Source organism: Aspergillus caelatus, assembly GCF_009193585.1.
Source record: "Aspergillus caelatus strain CBS 763.97 unplaced genomic scaffold BDV27scaffold_68, whole genome shotgun sequence".
Taxonomy (NCBI): Eukaryota; Fungi; Ascomycota; class Eurotiomycetes; order Eurotiales; family Aspergillaceae; genus Aspergillus; species Aspergillus caelatus.
This window is the reverse complement of record NW_022475331.1, coordinates 35,116-55,829: the sequence shown is the minus strand read 5'-3', so window position 1 is coordinate 55,829 and position 20,714 is coordinate 35,116. Positions and strand designations below refer to the sequence as shown.

Here is a 20,714-nt window from a genome sequence, read left to right as displayed (position 1 = left end):
GACAGCGGTTCAAATTGCAGGGTTGATATTGAGGGAGTGGAGGAGTGGAGGAGTAGGAAGAAGAGGGAGATGAGGTCCCGTGGCTGCAGCGTGACTTTGACCGGCTACTACGTCAGGCGTTATTTTCCCCTGCTTTTTTTTTTGCTTACAACCCCAACAATTGAATCCCCATTATCTACTGCAGCCATTCCTTCATTTCATACGCCACGTTCGCCTTTCATTCTCTCATTCATGGCGATCGTGCATCTTAGGGCATGGAAGAAAACGATGATGATTTCTTCTCCGATGATGGCTTCGAAGATCTGCCACCGGGCACATTATTCCAGCTGGAACAGAACGCGGTCTTAGCAAACCAGGCTGCACAGCCCCAATCTCAGACTACAGCGGCAATAGGCCAGCCCTCTCGAGCTTTTGCTAGTCATAATTTCCAAGCTGCAGCTTCCGAGCAGACCTTCCTCTCCAATGCTTCATTAAACCCCCCGGCGCATTTCCACACGGGATTGACCAGCGATTACGGCGCTTTGGATGTAGGGGAATTGGATGCGGTGGTTCTCGAAGATGAGACGGAGTCGATGCATGGGCTGGATCAACCAGCTGTACCTACTGAGCAGTCTGGCTCCTACCAGGTTGTTGCCAACCCGGAAGGAGAGGGTGAACAAGCTTACCCCGAGGCCATGGAGGTTGAAGGGAAAGCTTCCCACTCTAAGCGTGACCATGTAGCTTACGCCATGATAAACGATACGGTAACGTCAAAGATCCCTGGACTGCATCACTGCAGAGTTAATTCTTGACAATAGCTGGCAGCGGAGAATGAACGGTATAAGCGAATGATGGAAGAGCTGGCAGCGGCCAGATCTATGGCAGAAACAAAAGCCGGGGAAATTGCTATCATCCGATCAAACCAGGCGAAGCTTGCGGAAAACTATGAACGTCAGGTTGCCGCCCTGCGGAAGGCGATGGCTGAGGAGGTAGCTAGGCACAAGGAAGAAGTAGAGGCCGCACGTGCAGAAGGCAAGATGCTAGCCACGGAGAATGCATTTCTTAAGCAAGACCTTGCCGAAGAGTCCATGCGGATCAGCAATTTGAAAACGAAAGGCCGGACAGAGGAAAAACCAGCTCCAGGAACACCAAAGAAACACAAAGCCCTGCCTTTCCGCGATGGCTTCGATGACGATGAGATCCTTGCCGTCTCTCCCAGCAAATCTACGCGGTATAAGCGAATGAGCCCGACAGTGGGTGATAAACGGAAGAGGAGGCTCAGCGAGGATAGCCCGATACCACTTGAATTAAGCCCACAGCCGGAGCCTATGCATGTCGAAACTGCTGCCGGTGACATGTCGGACGATGCATTAGATGAAGCCATACCGAAACGAACCGCGCATGTCGACGATCAAAGCTCGCAGTTGGTCAAGCGCCTATTGAATCATCGAACATTCCCCAACGAAAACAGTGATATTGAAGTGATGGCTAGATTAACATTCCCATCAGAGCCTCAGCGAACACTGTCGTCAATTCTATTGGAGGAAGTGGCAAACCTTGATATCGGTAGTTATTTGCTAGAATACGCACGGGCTATAATCTCATTATGGTCTCGTGCTTTGCGCGAAAAATTCTTCGACCCCGTTCCCATTTTCATGGGGATTATGCGGCACGTCTTGGCTCTGGATGCGCTGTCGTCTGCCTCCGAGTTGATCGAGCACCTAGTCCCGCTATTACAAGAGTCCGGGGAAGTTAACGGCATCCCCCGGTTTAAACACTCCCCCGTTTCGCGGCAAAATTTTGGGCAGGTCAGACAGACACCATTGTCTGAGCTACAGCCTCTTGTAAACTCGACTGAGGCGCTGGGCCTCCTGTACCAAATTGCTTGCTCATGCTTACATATCGACCGCGTGTTGGAGCAATTCTGGCGATTCATGCGCTACGACTTTATTCTGATGATGTTAAACTGCTCGCAATCCATAAGCGACATCGTCCTAACCCTAAACCTCCTATCTACCAGCATTCGCATCGAGTCTTTTGGTTCTGTTCAGGACACGGAGCAGGACCAGATCGCAAACGAAAATTACATCGTTGATCGCGTGGCGAACCTTCTGAGTGAGATACCACAGGTAGACGAGGGACAGCCCCCTTATATGGCTTCAGAGATTTGTGATATGCGGCTGGAGGCTTTGTCTCTTTTGACATTGGTAGCTTTCAATCAAGAGGCCCCCGCTAGTACTCACGGCAGCATGGTCATTGCATCACACTCTACAGCGCTAGCACGACTAATCCGAGCCATGCACGACGAACTAGATGCCTTGTATGCATCACCTCCCGAAAAGGAGTTGCACGCAGCGTTAGTAAATGGGTTGATGCATCTAGTGTACGGGGTGATCCGTCGACATCCAGAGCACGTCGATCTCCAGTCGAAGCTCAGCCGAGTAGCGGGAGGCAAACAGAAGTTTTTAGTGGTGCTGACGCGACTCGCGTTCAGTGAAGGGCAGATACTAGAGGCCGGTATCGAGGATGAAACGGTAGAGATGGCCCACGAGATTTTGGACGACGCTGTGAATCCTCAAGAGGCCGAGGCTCTGCTCGAAGCGTTCCCGAGTTCAAAGCAGCAGGAATAGAACAGTCTAGAGAAGAGCAGGTAGATAGATATACACGATGGAATGACCGTAATGATGATACATGACGGGTACTACGACGGGCATTATATTGGATTTAGGGTTCTCGTTAAGGAATAGGGGGACACCAAAAGGGCGATCGATAACTTAAGAAAAAAAAAATAAAATAGCATGCTATTAGAATTAGACAAGAAATGTATTAAAAAGGGATACGAGTCAGAGAGCGATAGTATGGTAACGGGGTTGTGATACAGATTAACTACATGGACAGTAACCCTCTTCTCCATACCCCCGCTCAAGGCGGAGAGATGATGAAAAGAGAATGATTCCACCAAGTGGAAAGGAGCCAAAGAATACGCCTGCCAATGACCCGAAGGCCGTTGGACGGATTGTTCCGCCGCGCTGTGCAATGCAGGGACCAATCCGTGGTGGACCGCCTTCTTGATCGCAGCCACCCAAACAAGGTAAGTATGAAGAAAAGAAAGAAGAAAAATTCAAAAGGGTGTCGGGTATCTGGAGAACTTATAGGAGTGGGTGGGGTCAGCAAGCCACGCTAGTAACAAGCGAGGCCCTTAAATCCAATCATGAACCATTACCACCGGCAAGTCTTTGTGTTCCTTACTGCCTGACAAACATGGCATTAAATTAGTTGAAAGGTCATGTGCAAGTTATCACGTGCCATATGCGAAGTTTTGGCCGCAAGATCGCTGGATGAACAGCAGGACATAGTATCAAGGTCACGCCCAACCGACTCGCCATCATGAGGAACAGGGCCACTACGCCGTTGAGCAAGCCTGTAAGCTTCCCCTTGTGTATTTGTCTTCTTGAATTTTTTTTCTCTCAGCAGCTAATGCCAATCTGTTTAGAAAATCCGACAATCATGGAGCAAATATAACCTATTCAACCTGCAGCGCCTGCGTAACCCTCCAACCGGCAGCAAAACATTTTTCCAACAAAAATGGACCGCTAAGTCCATGGCCAGATCATACCATGGTGAACAAGTCCGCGAGAGCCAATGGGCGCGCATGTTCTCCCGCCGCATTCGCAGCGTCGTGCCCATGAGCCCAGCTAGATTAGCCCAGGACGACGGCTCCGGGATGTCCGCTGGTCGTGGAGCAGGTGTGGAGGGTACCAAGGACTTCCCTCGATTGACACCCTTTACACAGATGACATTTGCTCCTCTGGAGCGTCGATTGGATGTGGCTATCTTTCGAGCTATGTTTGCTAGCAGTGCTAGACAGGCTCGACAGTTTGTTGTTCACGGTGCGGTGACGGTTAATGGGAAGCAGGTATGTTTTTATTCTTTTATTAAATTAAGATGTCGAGGTGGCTTAGTGAACTAAACGTATGGTTCTCTAGATGAGATACCCCGGTTACCTCCTCAACCCTGGTGATCTTTTCCAGGTCGACCCCGAGCGTGTCATGTATGCAACCGGTGCCCCTAAGGACAAACACGAACGTCGAGAGGGACGTGTTGCCCGGAAAAAGTCGGCCGAGACTCAAGAAGCGGAGGCGGAGGTGAAGGAGGAGGGTGCTGCGGAAGCTTCGGGAGAGAAGAAGGAAGCCGAGTCTGAGGAACAGGGTCAAAAGGAGAATAATGACGACCCACGAGAGACGCTAAAGGTCCTGCTGGCCCAGGCCAAGACCATCATGGCTGGCAGTAAGGATGTACTCCCCGCGAAGCGCAAGCAGGAACTGCGTGGATTCCAGAAGGCCGTCAAGCGTGTCCTCTCTCGCGCCGATTCAAGCACCGTTCTCGCTGACAACCTGGAATCGCAATTCTCTGAGCTTATTACTCTCCTCAAGGCCAAGCCTGCGGAGAAGAAAGACACCAAACGCTCTAAGCGAGATCAATCTTCCGACGAGACTCAGAACGTTTCCGAATCCGCGTCCGAATCTGCTACTGCCAGCGAATCCCAGCCCGGAGAGGCCTTAACTGAGGCTTTCCGACAGGCCGCCGAGAACCCCGAGGAAGGAGTTGACACCTCGGAACTCACAGAAGAGGAGTTCGATGTGCTCAAACGTGCTCTTGTCCAGATGCGTGACAACCCCATCGACAGCACAAAGCCCTACGCCACCCCCTGGAGGCCCCGCGATTACATGGGCGCTTTCGCTTTCATTCCCCGATACCTCGAGGTCAACCACAACATTTGCGCAGCGGTCTACCTGCGCCATCCGGTGGCTCGTCCCGGCTTCTCGGAGGTGCCGACACCGTTCGGTGAGCCTGTTGGTACAGCCGCTTTCGCCTGGTACCTGAGACGGCGATAGACAACGCAACGACCATGTAATAATCATTGTATTTTCTCCTTAGTATTCTCTCTTCTTCTTCTTACGTTCTGCGGGCATGTTCCACAGTCATGTATTACTGGGTATCTGGTCTATTCTTGTTATTTGGCATATGTCCGTTCTCCTAGATGTACCTATCTATCTATCGATCTACCTTGTGTTCCCTGCGGGAGGACAAAATCATGTTTGGTGTTGGAACTGATAGCGCACAACACACACCCTGTACAATCAAGTGAATGTAAATGCAACCTCAATCCCCAATTCAATATTAATAGTCGTGTAGCTAGACGCTTGAGATCCTACATCGTATAGCAATACTAATGGGACTGACAGCCTGGTAGACCCGCTAGTTCTAGACCAAACTATGTATATATATATGTGTCATGGGATGGGTAAGAGACGTATGTCAATTACATTCAATACTGGCTGAAAAATACAAAACCAGCCTACACCTACCCGCTGATCAGCTATCAACGCGGTAAAATTGCAAATCATCGCCCCATTTTTTCATTCCACCACTGATACATAACCACAACCCACTCTAGACCCGACTCGCCACAAACCAAAAAGCAACCGGGGGGAGAGAGAGAAAGAGAGACAGAGAGAAAAGAAATCGCCCATCAAACGAAGGAAATAAAAAAAAACCCCGCCAATTCAGAACCTGGATCTTAGATCCGCCCTGAAAAGAGACCTAATGTATTCCTGGCATGGGCATGGTCCGAATCATCATGCGGCGGCGAACGCAGCAACGACGACACCGGGCCGCCGACTCGAATCGCCCAATCCCTCGTCTCACTCCTCGTACCCTATGTCGCAGCTACGATGGATGTCGCGCCCGCATAATGCGCCCCCTGGTGCTTTGCCGACCCTCTCGTCGAATTTGAGAATGGGTGCCACTGCCGCACCGGGAGGAGGGGCTGTTGCGGTTGGGGGTGGTCCGGCTGGCGGGAAGGCCATCGCTGGTCCAGGGCCGAGGAATAATACGCCGCAACATGCGCTGGGCGTGTCCGTGGTGGCTGAGTCGCGGGTTTCGGCGGAATCGATCGAGAGCTCCGATAGCGATCAGTCGGATGCTGCGAGCGGGGGACGCGATGTGGTGGGAGCGGATGCACTGGGCGATACGGATTATGTACCGTCGCATGGGGATGTGCAGGATTCGAGGAGGGGAGGGGATGGGGGTGCTGCTGGAGCGACAGCTACCGGAGGGGCTGTGATGGGGACTGCGGGGAGGAATAGTATCATGGATCGGGTGCTGGGAGACGACGACATGGATAGTAGCGGGATGGCAGGAGATACGCCCCGCAAACATGGCAAGCGCCTGACGACGTTGGAGGAGGTGTCATTGTTCAACATCTGTAATCGGCATGCGGAGGAATTCGGACAGCGCAGTAATCTGTGCAAGTGGTGGATGACAGTGACGGCGGAATTCACGCGCGACCAGGGACATCCGTATTCGTGGCACTCGGTGCGGCGGAAGGTTGAGCTGGTCACCAAGCAGCGCATGAAGTTTCTCGAGGAGCAGCGAGAGAAGGGTGGCTCGGAGAATGAAGACCTATCGAATCCGCGATGGCGTTCAGCTGTCGACGCCTGGATTCCGACGTGGCAGCGCTGGGAAGAGGCCGAGGCACGGCGGATCGAGAAACGCGACTCGCGCCGGTCTCGCAAGAGGAAAGAAAGGTCTTGGGAACCGGCGTGGGATGCTCCGAGTTCGAACGGTTGGAGACAAACGTCCAGCCCAGCAGTGGATAATACTGCGACCAGTGGAAACCAAAGTCAGGGTCCGCTGCCCCCTCCACCTGCTCCTGCCCCTGCTCCTACTGCTGCTGGCCCTGTTACACCTAATCTAGTCCGGCTGCCTCCCGGATTTGAAAACATGTTTGCAAATCAACCGTCCAGTTCACCTGGGTGGTCGTCCCAGAATCCAGCGTCCTCGTCTGCTCCACCTTCAGCTGGAGAGAATGGCATGATGAGTGCCGTCATAGAAACGCTAGGCAAACTGAACAAGCATTTAGATGCTGTGAGCTCAGAACCTCAGTCATCGCCCTTAATCGCATCGTTAGCCTCAAACTCAGACCCCCAGCGTCGTGCAAGGCAGCCTACCCAAGAGGAAGCTATCTTCGATGAAGGTGAGAGGCAGGAGGAAGCATTGCCTGCGTCGGCCATCAAACAGCTTAAGGAGGAACTCCGGCAGGAGTTGCGGGATGAGCTCCGGTCAGAGCTGGAAAGGGACCGGGCGGCCTTAGAAGAGAAGTTGGATTCTGTACAGAGAACGCAGGAGATGATTCTTGAAATGCTAAGACAGGAGCCTGCGTGATATTTTTTTTTTTTTTGTGGTTCGGTCTGTTGCTTGATCTTATTGCTATGATACCCATTAGCGAACAGCGTATCCCTGTCCAAGTCATATTGCAGTGCTGAAACTTCACCGATAATGTCTACATACACGCTAAGGAGACTTAATTTATTTACCCTTAATGTTCGAACAATCTCCAATAGTATATTCCTAACGTTATAGGAGAAAAAAAATGCAAAAATAAAGATATAAGTCCCCGGCTAAATTACATAGTAAACGTGCATGGTAATGCTGCATAGGAGCCTGCCAATTTAATTGTTTTTTTATACTTCCTCCGTCATTGTCACCCCCGATGAGAAGCCATCTCGCGTCATACTTAGTAGTAGAAGGTCTCATCAACGGTGCGACCCCTCATCCACCTGGGCTCGCTGCCACGGACGTAGATGTCCTCAAAGAGGATACGGGTGCTGTTGTCAGGAACGGGCATGTTCTCGGCGATGGCGACCTCCTCATCAACAAAGGCACGAGCGGCCTTGTCCAGAGCCTTAAGCTCGTCCTCAGTCATGACCTTCCAGTCAAGGATCTTCTGCTTGAGGCCGGCAATGGGGTCGTGGGTGCTGCGCATGCGCTGGATCTCCTCACGGCTACGGTAGGTGGTACCGGGGTCGGACATGGAGTGACCTCCGTAACGGTAGGTGACGTACTCCATCACGAGAGGGCCGTTGCCAGAGACGGCATAGTTCTTGGCGTACTGAACGGCAGCCTTGGTGGCAAGGACATCCATGCCGTTAACCTTGATACCAGGGATGTACTGACCACGCTTGTAGTACTCGGTCAAGGCGGAGGAACGAGCGGCGGAAGTTCCCATACCGTACTTGTTGTCTGCGACAAATCAGAACCACTTCACCTTCACTGGCCCGTAATCAAGGAGAACTTACTCTCACAGCCAAACAGAACGGGAAGGTTCCAGAGCTTGGCCATATTGAAGGCCTCAAAGACTTGACCCTGGTTGGAAGCGCCGTCACCGTACAGGACAATGCTAGTAGTAGGCTCCTCGTTGTACTGCTGGGCGAAAGCAAGACCAGCACCAACAGGGACCTGAGCACCGACAATACCGTTACCACCGTAGAAGTTAGGAGCGAACATGTGCATGGAACCGCCCTTTCCGTAGGCGATACCCTCACGGCGACCGAGCAACTCTCCGATAATGGACCGGATGGTACCACCGCGCATGTAAGCGTAACCGTGACAACGGTAGGCAGTGATGATCTTGTCGTCACGGGTGATGGCGTGCTCAATACCAGTCGCGACGGCTTCCTGACCAGTCGACAAGTGGCAGAAACCTCTGATCTTCTTTTCCTTGTAGAGACGATCGGCGGCCATCTCCATGCGCCTAGATTAACATGGGAGCGAAACGTTAGAGCCAGATCAACACAACATTAAAGATTCCGCAATCATGCATACCTGGTCGAGACCATATCATGGTACATCTGCTTCAGCTCCTTCTTGGTAACCTCCAGGGTGTAAGGAGGGGGATCGATCTCATAGGTCTCAAAGCTCTCATCGGAAAGCTGGACAGTGAAAGGCTTGTCATCCTCCTGTGGAAAGCGCACAGCGCGTTAGCATCGCCGTATCAGAGACTTTTCCGAAGGGCTCAACAAACCTGCGGAACATTCTCAGCATGCGACGAGGCGGCGTCGGTGGTGACGGAGCGACGGGCAAGGGGAGTGAAAGCGTGACGCCTCAAAGGCGCAGCTTGACGGGCCCACGCAGTGCGGAACAACATTCTGGGCAGGGCAGGAAGTCCAATTGATGGAGAAGGGAGCTGGAGGAAGATCAGGGAGGTTCTGTTATCTTTCAACAACGGAGATGTTGGGAACAAACTTTCCCCTGCGGCTAACGCCTTTGGGCGATGGCTTATCTAAGCTGACTTTCCATTCGGGAACTGCCGGTGTACACCCTGCAAACCTGGCAAACATCCATTTCTATTGCTCCTCTCTGCAATATATGTACAACAGTCCTACGGAACAGTAGGTTCCTGATCAATTTTATCATCAAAAACTCGTCGATGGCCTTCATTAGATACTTCTCCGCCATATTCAACTTTCCATCATCCCCATAGATACACCGTTGGTGTTGGTCCGGCCCTCCCGGCGGATGCCACCGATCCTGATCCTGCATACGTGTTGGACCGGCGTACGCCATTCTTGGAATCACCTGACTTCTCCTCGGAGTCCCATAGATCTTCCTTTAACATCAATGGGCGGTCAATCTTTGATTACGATGTGGGATGAAAGCTCTGCGTAACATAAACAATGACTACTTGGATCGTGAGGGTTCGGGAAGTCAGTATCGGCGGACTGTGATGACTTTCGACCAAGAGAGGGCGTCCTTTTCTTTTTTGGCGAGATATGGTTGCGCAGGATGGTCTTTCTCAATACCAAACATGAGGACAGTCCCCGTTCAAATGAGACAAGGCCTGTGCCAGCCTTGTTTAGCTTGCTCCTCTGCTTGAATGCGCCGTAACTGAGATACCTGTGTAGATCGACACAGAGATGTGGTCAAGGTTGAGAAATTGGGGCTGAATGATATACGCTGACAAACTCTGCGATATTATGAGGGATGAGACAGACAGTGAGTGAATTTAAGGCGGCTCGGTATCGGCCCTTGGAACCTCACCGCTGGACCTCAATCTAGAGTGATGACGGGAACGAGTCATGACTCTAAATATAAACTTCAGCTGTGCCAGGACACTCTGCTACAGGTGAGCAGACGGAAACCCTCCACTTAGAAGTGATTTCGCCCGTATTCATACATATATGTCGGGATCAATGCCGACAACAGATCTCAGAACTGTACCAGATTGCATGTTCACCGATTCGCAGAGGGGCCTGGTTTCCTGTGTTGTTTCAAGCGTAGTCGCAAATGGCACTCTTGCCCTTACTTTCGGCGCCATGCGTATGGTAACGGACGGATGGATTGCTCAAGATGCCAGTAATTGACATGAAAATCCTGGAATTTTCAAATTTCAATGCATCCTACACCAAATATTAGTACGCATTTTTAAAAACCTCCGGCTGCACTTCGGTATGATCGTGCTAGACTGAAGGAGCTTGTTCCTGAAAGACAGTAGAGTGAACTCACGTCAGTACGGCTATACAGTTAATCGATAGAAAATTGATTGGACTTCGATTGGCTCAACCTGAGATGGTCAGTCTAGAGAGGGGACGACGTTGTTCAATGGGCGACACTACGGAGTATGTACACTGTCGCTATTGTTGATATGGCACAGATTTATGTGGGTCATTCTCCTCTAATGGTTAACTAAGCGATTATCTATCAATTTGCTTGGACAGGGTCACACTGTCACAGGGAAGCCAACCCTGAGTGGAAGGCGATGAACGGGACGATCGGATCTCCGATCGTGGACCTAATTAGGGTCCAAAATGTGAGATTTGATGGATTATCAACAACACCAACTGAACTATTGCGTATTTTCAGCCAGCCCTGTTTCACATAAAAATACCGCAGAACATATTCGTCTATCTCCACGAACCATTTTTGTTCTTCTCGAATTAAGTTTTCCAGCATGCTGTTTCAACGGAAGCCTAGGGTAAGTTACAGGGAAGCAATTGCCTAGGTTTTAAGATTAGTCCCTCTTTTTTTTTTTTTTTTTTTTTTAGCACGAACCATTGAATGATGAAGATCTTGGTCTGGGCTGTTTCGTGGGTACTACGTAGGTGACTAGGTAGTAGTCAGTGACAAATCTTTTCCAAGGCAATTCTGGGTCACGAATCTAATAGCTTACCGCCACAGTTGGATGTCTCCATACTTACCTGCTTTCGGTATGGTATAGTGTTAACGTTGTAGGGGGATCGGTCTCCGTAGTTCAGCCGAGATGTGTCGGGGTGGACTCCTCAACGTGGCAAGCGCTGTGGATAAGCTGAGTAGAGGTATCTTTTTCGGGAATGTCGCAAGGAAATGGTGTCAGAACTAGTGATTGAGAAATTTTTGGTCGGACAGCGAATTCTGTAACCTCCATGTGATTCAAAAGTAGATGCCTATTTGGAATCCTTGGCTGGCGTGAAGTCCGACTCTCAATGTCGATATGGATGTATACGAACAATCATTCTATGCGCGAGTCCATAGACCGCGTTACCAACCCAACTGCATGTACATACATATATACATACATACATAAATAATAACTACCCCGTATACATCTTTGTCCCACCGTACCTTCCTCTCGGGTTATCCGACCATTCGAAGAGTCTGTAACCACCAACAGCGCGGTTCCTGACTTTTGAAACGGACCAATTGCACGTATCCCAACGGGCACTATCTCATCGCTCACCAGGGATGAACCACGGATGATTCCCATTCTCCGTCAACTATCCGCACACGAGAACCCAGAAATTTCCAGAAAAAGCACATCGGCCGATGCTACTAGCCTTGTTTTGACTGCTACAAATCCTCCGTCAAACGAACTCAATGGCAAGTGGGGGTTTGATAGAGTTTTCTTAGTTAATTGCAAATTGATTAACAGACGGCTTGATATTGTTCCCTCAATGTATTTGTATTGCATTGTAACCGTATCGTGGAATTCATGTGAAGGCAATCTGTGATCGGAAAATTATGCCCTCTCGATTTGGATGATCTTGATACCATGTTCGAAGTTATCACCAGTTGACTTCGCGTTCTTCGCGGCTAGTCACGAGGTCCTTTCCTTTTTTGAAGCAATCTGCATGCATTTTCGCAAGACTTTCTTTTAAGCAGTTCTTATCAAGTATTAGCAGTGGTGGAAATTAAACCCAGTTTGAGGCCCGGAGAAGCCCGGCAAAATACTCCGTAGGAGTACTAAAAGGTCAACGTGGCCAGTGCCCACTATCTACTAGTGTTGTTTCTATGTATGTATGTACGTAAAACCAACCCTGTACCGCGGTGTGTGATACCCCGTACGTATGAGTGTACTCCGGGGAGTATGTACAGTATGCATATGGTACTCCGGTAATATGCAATGCGGAGTATAGGAGAGGCTGATAAAAATATATGATGTAGGTATATACTACGTAGGTAGTACATAAGACTACAGTGACATCACTCATCGCCACTCGCAGAGACTATTTATTTACTAAATTAATGTTCTTGCAGCAAATTAAAGTTGAAATTAGTCCCTGTTGCCGTTATCCAGGGAGATGGGTCATGATATATCATCCAATGATCGACCCCATCTGCAATATACGGGACATAAAATGTGAGCTGTCAACAGTCAACTTCGTTCAAATCCCGGACAATTCGATTTATCTACGGTAGATCACCAGTGCAGCCTGATTGCATACACCTTGCATATAACATATACAGTGGCAAGCCTGCGGTCGTCGTTTGTGTCGTTACTTTCGAGCTCCAGACAAACGCGTACATGCCTTATGGCCGATGCTCTGTGGCGAAATAGTCGAAAAGGAGAGAGCATGGCCGCAAAAGTACTACTGTATTGCGCCTCGCGTCGCAAGGGAAGTAAAAGTCGTTATTGGTGGGATGATCTCGGAGCCTTAACTGCTGCATATACTATTTCTTTAATTGCTTCTAATGTTCTCTCCTCTCCAACAACGGTTGTCTTAACACAGGTCCTGCATACTCCGAACATACCCCGATATAAAAGCAACCCGGCCGGTTAACTAAATTATGAGGAGTTAATTAGCACCATTAGTGATTATCTAGGCAATAGCCTTGGATCCTGCGATTTATGGTCTACTGCAAGTAGTACACAATGACGTTGCTAGGAGTTTCACTATTGTTTCATGCGTCTCGAACTGCAAGGCTGTCGCCTGAGTGCCCTGCCAACCATGTCACCGTTAGTTCAACAGACGACGCCCCAGCAAACCGCAATGCCTGTCGCAATCTTAGCAGAACTGTTGGGGTGCCTATTTCGTGCATGATTTTCATCGTAGTGGATCATTTTGCACAGAGCACTAGAGTTAGTCCGCTCGGTTACAAGAACTAGACCTGACTTCGGAAAGAAAAAAAAAAAAAGGCTATAATAGAGGACATTATGATATTCAAGCTTAAGAGGCCAGAAGCACGTATCTTAGCAATAATGCGAGACGTAGCCGGGCCGGTCACGTAAAGTGGTGGAGATTGAGCTGATTCTTATTGTATCCCATGAGTCCAAACGCTCCTCTTTGGACAGAAGTTGCACCGTGCAGTTCACATGGTTGAAGTAGACGGAGGGATTATTTGGTTTAAATTTCATGCATGGCTTGGTCAATCCAGTAATGTACTAAAATTGGACACTCGTTTTGTCAGTGCTCGCACGTATGGCCCGAATTTCTGACCCATCAATGTGTCATACTGATAATCAATAGTTAGTACCCATCTGGCTGATTCAGCGGATACACTCCCATGTTTGTGGAGTAACTACCTGTATATAGTCGGCAGTGATTGACGTTGCTTACCATGGTTTCAAATCCATCAAACACTGGTTGACTTACGGTCTTACATACTCCGTATGGATTTACCACCTACATAGGATGTGCTTCTGGCCAGATTTGGGAAAGTCAGCGTCTCGGAATGCTTCCTTCTGACGTTGGACGCAGGGTTCCCAGGAGACCCAGTAGGATGCGTTCCGTACATCCTTGGGGGTCAGGCCTAACAGATAATAAGGTCTCGTGTTTTGCATTCAATCACTAGTAATTCAATCACTAGTACTGCGTAGCTGACTCTAGCGAAATGCGGAGGGGACTTCTAACAATTGACGTATGATATATGTTCTCAGTTAGAAACAGGCACTAGCCATGGTTGAAACTCCCATTCATTTCTCCTTTTGCGAAGCCATGCTCTCGTACTTATGCAATTAATTAATGCTATTGCATATACTACGTTTAAGCGCATTTGTAATATTGTCATTACAAAAATTCTTAAGGTAGCCGATCTTTTCGACCGAGAGGCATAAGGTTTTGACATTTCGGTGGTCCGGACGGGGAGTTCTACCGTCGGATACCGTAGACGATCACCCATGGATATTAATTGGAGGGAACCATCGAAGAAATTGGTGTGTTTAGATACTTGCTTGTCTAGGTTAGAAATCCTGGGGGTTTCAGTGCCGTCTGACATTTGTATCCATTTTGCGGATTCCTGCAGGAACTACGGAGTCACTGCACAAGAAGAAGTGAGTGGCTTGATACAGTACTTTACAATCTTACACAGTACATATGGAGACAGTATGGGGGCGTATCTACCCTACCGGAATGAAGAGCTACTGAGCCTATTAAGGAAAAGTACTGCACCATTCCGAGCGGGTCGGGTGGGGGTGAGCGTAGAACCGACTCCATGGTTATTGGCTCCTCCACAGAGATTTGGGTTTTTTAGGAGATTTCATGCGATACGCTTTCCCATCCATAGGAGATACAAATCCTATGAGAGAATAAAAAAAAATATCGGGAGAAAGAAGTGGTGTGGTCAGAAAGAATTCTCGTTTGAAAATGGATAGTTTATACAGATGGTCCTTTTTTTAGTGAAAAGAACAGGGCAGACACTGAAAAGCCCCATACTAGATCCGTACGGAGTACGGAGTAGTATGGGAGCAACTGCAGCTTCTTCTCCGTTTTGCCGGACATGGCTGACTAAGTCCCGGGCTACCCATTTTAAAATTTGCCCAGTGGAGATCCCGAAGTTCTCAGCCGTTGACAACTTATGCAATATCAACGCTTACGTACGCCACCACAGCTTCATTTATTCGCCTCCCGTACCAGAGATGCAGCTGACCCTGAGGATGTGAGACCTGGAATAAGGGACTGACCAAGCCTTATCTCTCTGGAACTGGGTATATCCAATATTGAAACCTAGCAGAGGAACAGGTGACAGAAAACGCTCGGGGATCAGCAGTCGGTTAATTAGGGGCCTGTGGTCAGTCATTGCACCGTATGGCCCCCCCGGCTTGGCCCATCCGAAGCTTGGAAGGTCATAATTTAAGAATAATAAGGCCATTGTATTATATCCCCGTGATTAAGCTAGTTTCTTTGTGCTTATGGCAGCACAGAGGGTATGAATTTCACCGGCACCGTAACGAAATTACATCTGGAAGGTACGTAGTAGATCTCTATACTTTATGGTGGCTCTGGATTTATGGTTAAATTGTTTCCTACTACGGAGTAGTCATTTTCAATGGGGTAGTATAGGTGTTCCGTTACTGGTAACGTGCGGCAAAACTACTGGTAGTCCCCTCCATATGGTGTAATGTCCGACTGTGGCGTCCACCCTTGAAGAGATTCAATTACAATTCTTTGGGGGCAAAAAAAGAATTAAAAAGTAAACAAAGTATTGAATGGATTTTTCCTAGAATTAATGTTCCGATGGCGGCCTGGGGCTGATAGATAGATTGGATAGATCAATGTAGGAGATTTGATTATTAGCTTGTACAGGCCCGACTGGCTGGAGTTATGTCGCCTCCGGTTGTACAGGATGCACGATGTAAGGAGAACCAGTAGGCTGGACCCATTTAGTGGTACTGAGAAGATATGGTTTCTTTTTTATGTTTGTGATCTGAGTTTAGGATAGGAGAAATTTCAGTTGACAGCAGTACACATCTAGTACTTTTTAACAGATGACCTCATCCATTGTTACTTCATTCACGTCCTTCTCAACTCCGAGAGAAAGAAAAGAGAAAAAAGAAAAATCTCATTTTTCAGGGGCCTTCGTTCAAACTTTCAGTCCCTGGATATGCTCCACTGGAAGCCTTCTTGGTGGCCTTTCAACCCATGGCTCGAATGCTGCATACCCCACTTGGAGAGAATAATTTTTCTTTTTCTTTTTTTCTTTTCTTTTCTTTTTCTTTTTCTTTTTCGGCTTTCCTCCTGGTGCTTGTACCGTCGTATGGTATTTCTGCAGAAAAATTGTACCTTGATAATACTTAGGTGGTATGAACTAACCCGTGGTTGTATGAATGGGGGACGGAACGTACCAATGAAAGTGAGAGTGGTACTGTTCAAGTACCGTCGATGTACCAGTATTGAATGATCGCTCACCCGCCCCATCCACTATCAACGGCCTCCTGAAGACCGGCCGTGACGCCGTCGTAAAATTATTCCCACCATCACGATATCTCCAACTTCCACTCCTTTCTTTCTCTCACTCTGACTTTCTGCCTTTGTGTTTTGTGTGTCTGCGCTTCAAACAATTCTCTTTGACTTCCGACCCCCTGGTTCAATTCCTTCATCCTCGGGAGTTTTTCCTAAATTCCTCCCCCACTATCATCTCCCCACTTGGGCTTTTTCCCCTAATATAGGAATTCGTCCTTTCTCCCCCTCTCTTCTTTTTAGGTGATCGGTTTCCCTCCTGACCCGTCAGGAGAATCCTTTTCTAGCCCATGTGGAAGCATCGACCGTCTTCCAGATCGGATTCAAAGTCTGGGAGCATCGATTCAAGTTCCGAGCGTGGCTTCTTTGGTCGTCCCAAGAAGAAGTCTCCGCCGTGTAAGTATAGTGTCTCATACTAGTGCTTGTGCTTGATTCTAGTCCCTCATTATATTTATTTTTATTATTTTTCTTTTTTGGCTTTTTCTCTTTTAATTTTATTTTCCTTTACCCTTTATCATTATCATAACATTATATCATTCTGGACCTTTACCTCCTAAATGACAAGTCCTTTCTTCCTCTTTCCTGCATTTTGGTCGTTCCTTATCTCTCTACCCTAACCAACCCCGGTGATCCTCGTTGTTATACGTGACACCAAAGAGACAAAGGAACACCTAGAGTCTTACGCTACTGTTATGCAATACTACCTCACTACTGCCCTTCCGTAGTCGACCCTCCACTGTCCGCTTCCGTTCCTTTCTCTGGTTGTTTATTGTTATTATAACCCCCCTGGTCACTGACGGGTGTGTTCGTCATTATCTACAGCATTCTCTCGACCAGAGTCCCCCACTCGCTCACCATTCCGGTCTCTGCGTTCACTCACTCGCTCAGAACGACCGGGTAGTAGGTTGTCAAACCACGCTGGCTCTTTCCGGTCTCGCGCACCTTCAACAGTCACCAGTGGTTCCCTGTATCCTGACCATTCAGGTTCTGACTGGCAATCGAATTCGATCAATTATTCGTCTCAAACGTCCAATTCCGTATCAGGCAGGCCAATGGCAGGCTTGATGGATGTTGACCGGACTCGGTCCCGGAGAGATAGGACATTTGTTGGTAGCGAGTGCGCCGTTTGCGAGGAACCGCTAGAACATACCCTGCGCGGGGAGCGCGTTCTCCAATTTTCTTGCGCACATGTAGCGCATGAAGCCTGTTTCTACGAGTTTATTCGGGAGTTTGAGGGCCAGTATTGCCCGACATGTGATGCGCCATTAGGGCTAGACACAAGCCGTGGGGGGAATGTGTTAGACATCGGTAAGTGGTAACACTAGGTAGGACATCGGAAGAACGGTGGCTAACTCACTTGTAGAGAAGCTTAGCAATATGGTGCGCTCAGTTACCAGTGATGCCGCCACACAACGAAGTGGTATGACTGGGGCTACTACGCCGTGGGATCAAAGCACGAACGTGAGTCGCGGCCGGCTGCCCAGTGATGCTGGAAGTAGGCCGTACAACCGCGACAGCCGAGACATATACAGTCGGCGGGATAGCCGTGATGCCGGAGACCCACGCGAACGGATCGAGCGTCTGACATCCGGATCCCGTCAGCATCACTCCCGGAATGGTAGCGCTGCTGGGTCATCGGGTGACTACAATGATACCCAACATCCGAGCAACGGAAGACGGCATGACTATGATCTCCAAGCCATGGAGTCCGAGCTGAGCCCTCGCCCTGGATCCACAAAGAATCCCATTCCGGCCCCAACAATGACCATTCGGAGCGAGTTCCCAACCCTCAACCGGTCCCGTCAACAACAGCCTTTGACCTGTCTAATCACAGTTGAAGTCCCTGAAGGCTGGCGTGCGGACTCTGATGATTTGCGCCACACGTCGACTGGCTCGCCACAACCTGAGGATGAACCTTACAGTATGATGCGTTTTCCCGCCGCCCAGGAGCCGCGCCCATCCCCATACGAACCACAGGAGAACTTGGATGAGATTGCGGAGGAACTGAGGACAAAAGTTGACAACTGGCATGGCCTTGAGTTTCAGCGGTATGCTGATCTGTGCTTCTGTGTGTTTGTAGGGTCCCGCTAATTATACTGCAGGTTCGGAAAGCTTCGCTTGCACGGACAGATGCGAGTCGGTAAAGACCGTGAATCATGGCAGGACTTGCAATGCTACCTGTTCGCGGAGATGCTTATCTGCATCAAAGAGAAGAAGGCCAACGACCATCGCCGCCAATATGATGACAAACCGCGACACACGCGGTGTACGCTTAAGGGCTCAATTCTGATCAAAAAGCATCTCAAGCATATCGATGCGGACCCAGGTAAACCAAGACCTTGATACCAGTGGGTAATGAGCGCGCACTAATAATGGATACAGATGAGCCCGTTCTAACTTTGAGTTTGTCCGTCAGCGAACTTCCTTGCTTTTATCTCAGTTTTCAGAACCGGAACCAGTTAGAAATCTGGCGTCGTGCTCTGCTCGATCTCCATCAGTTCGATTCCCTGTCCCGCGGTGCCGACTATGACCTAGATAACTCGGGGGCTGAGGAGGAAGACTATCGAAACAGCCAGATTAAACGGCAGGCATCACTAAACTCTTCATACGGTGCGGCCCGGTCGATCAATACTGCAATCACTGACTACACGAATGTGGCCGTGGAAAGTGGGCCTAGCCCATCTCTGCACATTCCACTTGATATTGTAGTGGTGATCCCTGTATCGTCTTCGATGCAGGGCCTGAAAATCACGCTTCTGCGCGACGCGCTCAAGTTTCTTGTGCAGAACCTTGGGCCTCGAGACCGTATGGGACTAGTGACATTCGGTTCTAGTGGCGGTGGAGTCCCTCTTGTGGGAATGACAACGAAGTCCTGGGGAGGATGGGGCAAGATTTTGAACTCTATCCGCCCCGTTGGCCAGAAGAGTCTTCGTGCGGACGTGGTTGAAGGAGCGAATGTGGCCATGGACTTACTGATGCAACGGAAGCTGTCAAACCCCATATCCACTATCCTGTTGATCAGTGACTCGTCTACCTCTGACCCGGATAGTGTGGATTTTGTTGTGTCCCGGGCAGAAGCTGCTAAGTACGTTCCCTTATATTCAATGGCAGGATCATGGAACTAACTGTCTTGTAGGGTTAGCATTCACTCATTTGGCCTGGGACTGACCCATAAGCCGGACACGATGATCGAGCTCTCAACTCGGACAAAAGGCTCGTATCTCTATGTCAAGGACTGGATGATGCTCCGCGAATGTGTTGCAGGCTGTCTCGGAGCTTTGCAGACAACTTCTCACCAGAATGTTAAGCTGAAGCTTCGTCTCCCGGAGGGTTCTCCGGCGAAGTTCGTGAAAATAAGTGGAGCCCTCCACACCACGAAGAGGGCCACCGGCCGCGACGCGGAGGCCGCTCTCGGCGATCTCAGGTTTGGAGATAAGCGGGATATCTTGGTTCAGCTCGTTATTCAGCCCGACAACTCTTCCCAGGAGAACATGCCCCAAGATCCCTGGGAGAGCCTGGTGTCCGGACTAGAGGCCCTCGGTGGCGGGTCGGATGGAGACGAGCAGCGAGTGCTTAGCGTAGAGGAAGTCCCATTGATCCAAGCGGATATCACTTATGGAGATCTTCTTCGTGATGGCCATTTGACGCATTCGCCGCGACCGTCACTTTTGGCGATTACCATGCTTCCACCGAACCCGAAGTCTCGACATTCCAGTCAACCGATGACTCCTCCTATCCCTCCGCATCCTTCAATTGTTCAGCGACGCATGGAGCTACTCACTTCCGATATGCTAACTAGAGCATTGACTTTGGTGTCGCGCGGACATCACGATCGTGCGCAGCACTTATTGGTCGAGACCCGCGGTATTCTTAAGGGTCTTGGTAAAGGGAGCCTTCCCCCGCTCCCACCTGGGGCTGTTAAACCATCAAGCATCAGCGACTCTGGCAGCAGAGGTGACACGCCTACATCCACTTCTCCAAGATCTTCCACTTTCGCCGATAGCCACTCAGCTGTCTCGGACTCAGCCACGATCGCACCAGTAGCTGCGGTTGATGCGCAAACCATGCAGGCGCTGGATGGTGATTTAAAAGCAGCGCTTGAGTGGATCAATCATCCTGCAGTGTTTGGCCGGGACTCCCGCAAGGCTGTACTACAGGGTATCGGCGTGATTTCGTCGCAGCGGGCGTACACCTTCCGATCGCCCTCCGAGGCGCACTGGGCCCAGAGGGTGGCTGGAGTTCGACGACTGACCGAACGGTCTAAGGAGTGGCGTGAGACCGGCGATGACGCATTGACTGAAGAATGAACGCACTGACATGACTCGCTTATAAGCTTTTCTTATTTCGTCGCATCTGTTTTCTATTTCCCCTTAATCACCTCTCGAGTGGCTACTAATATCCCTTTTTCTCCCTTTGATTGTTTATGATACCACTTTGTTCACCATGACTGTGCAGCATGAT

At 49.6% G+C, this 20,714-nt stretch overlaps 5 protein-coding genes across 5 annotated transcripts; 4 read left to right on the top strand and 1 right to left on the bottom strand.

Annotated features, from left to right (window-relative positions):
- Positions 1-170: 170 nt before the first annotated feature.
- Positions 171-2,747, top strand: BDV27DRAFT_126770 (putative DNA repair protein Rad26). The gene is made up of 2 exons (XM_032066618.1): positions 171-743; positions 798-2,747. The coding sequence occupies exons 1-2, from the start codon at positions 255-257 to the stop codon at positions 2,607-2,609; spliced, it is 2,301 nt and encodes a 766-aa protein (XP_031928545.1). The 5' UTR covers positions 171-254; the 3' UTR covers positions 2,610-2,747.
- Positions 2,748-3,340: 593 nt separating this feature from the next.
- On the top strand, positions 3,341-5,158 carry BDV27DRAFT_126769 (mitochondrial 37S ribosomal protein uS4m). Its single transcript, XM_032066617.1, has 3 exons — positions 3,341-3,402; positions 3,473-3,895; positions 3,966-5,158. Exons 1-3 carry the CDS (start codon positions 3,367-3,369, stop codon positions 4,872-4,874), a joined length of 1,368 nt encoding a protein of 455 aa, XP_031928544.1. The 5' UTR covers positions 3,341-3,366; the 3' UTR covers positions 4,875-5,158.
- Positions 5,159-6,044: 886 nt separating this feature from the next.
- On the top strand, positions 6,045-7,372 carry BDV27DRAFT_126767 (uncharacterized protein). Its single transcript, XM_032066616.1, has one exon. It carries the CDS (start codon positions 6,106-6,108, stop codon positions 7,204-7,206), a length of 1,101 nt encoding a protein of 366 aa, XP_031928543.1. The 5' UTR covers positions 6,045-6,105; the 3' UTR covers positions 7,207-7,372.
- BDV27DRAFT_126766 (pyruvate dehydrogenase (acetyl-transferring) subunit E1 alpha) lies at positions 7,365-9,034 on the bottom strand. The gene is made up of 4 exons (XM_032066615.1): positions 8,846-9,034; positions 8,647-8,780; positions 8,121-8,575; positions 7,365-8,064 (listed from the first exon to the last, which is right to left on the bottom strand). The coding sequence occupies exons 1-4, from the start codon at positions 8,966-8,968 to the stop codon at positions 7,559-7,561; spliced, it is 1,218 nt and encodes a 405-aa protein (XP_031928542.1). The 5' UTR covers positions 8,969-9,034; the 3' UTR covers positions 7,365-7,558.
- Positions 9,035-17,305: 8,271 nt separating this feature from the next.
- On the top strand, positions 17,306-20,560 carry BDV27DRAFT_156848 (PH domain-containing protein; the record flags this gene model as incomplete). The annotated part of the gene is made up of 5 exons (XM_032072406.1): positions 17,306-17,561; positions 17,617-18,301; positions 18,356-18,579; positions 18,636-19,338; positions 19,390-20,560. The coding sequence occupies 5 exons, from the start codon at positions 17,306-17,308 to the stop codon at positions 20,558-20,560; spliced, it is 3,039 nt and encodes a 1,012-aa protein (XP_031928541.1).
- Positions 20,561-20,714: the final 154 nt, after the last annotated feature.

Excerpts from the sequence above, each read along its gene's own strand:
- BDV27DRAFT_126770 (XM_032066618.1), top strand. The coding sequence starts at position 255 with ATGGAAGAAAACGATGATGATTTCTTCTCCGATGATGGCTTCGAAGAT. Across the intron at positions 744-797 it reads ACGCCATGATAAACGATACG|CTGGCAGCGGAGAATGAACG; the intron begins GTAACGTCAAAG and ends TCTTGACAATAG.
- BDV27DRAFT_126769 (XM_032066617.1), top strand. The coding sequence starts at position 3,367 with ATGAGGAACAGGGCCACTACGCCGTTGAGCAAGCCT. Across the intron at positions 3,403-3,472 it reads CTACGCCGTTGAGCAAGCCT|AAAATCCGACAATCATGGAG; the intron begins GTAAGCTTCCCC and ends CAATCTGTTTAG. Across the intron at positions 3,896-3,965 it reads TGACGGTTAATGGGAAGCAG|ATGAGATACCCCGGTTACCT; the intron begins GTATGTTTTTAT and ends ATGGTTCTCTAG.
- BDV27DRAFT_126767 (XM_032066616.1), top strand. The coding sequence starts at position 6,106 with ATGGGGACTGCGGGGAGGAATAGTATCATGGATCGGGTGCTGGGAGAC.
- BDV27DRAFT_126766 (XM_032066615.1), bottom strand. The coding sequence starts at position 8,968 with ATGTTGTTCCGCACTGCGTGGGCCCGTCAAGCTGCGCCTTTGAGGCGT. Across the intron at positions 8,781-8,845 it reads ATGCTGAGAATGTTCCGCAG|GAGGATGACAAGCCTTTCAC; the intron begins GTTTGTTGAGCC and ends CGCTTTCCACAG. Across the intron at positions 8,576-8,646 it reads CATGATATGGTCTCGACCAG|GCGCATGGAGATGGCCGCCG; the intron begins GTATGCATGATT and ends ATGTTAATCTAG.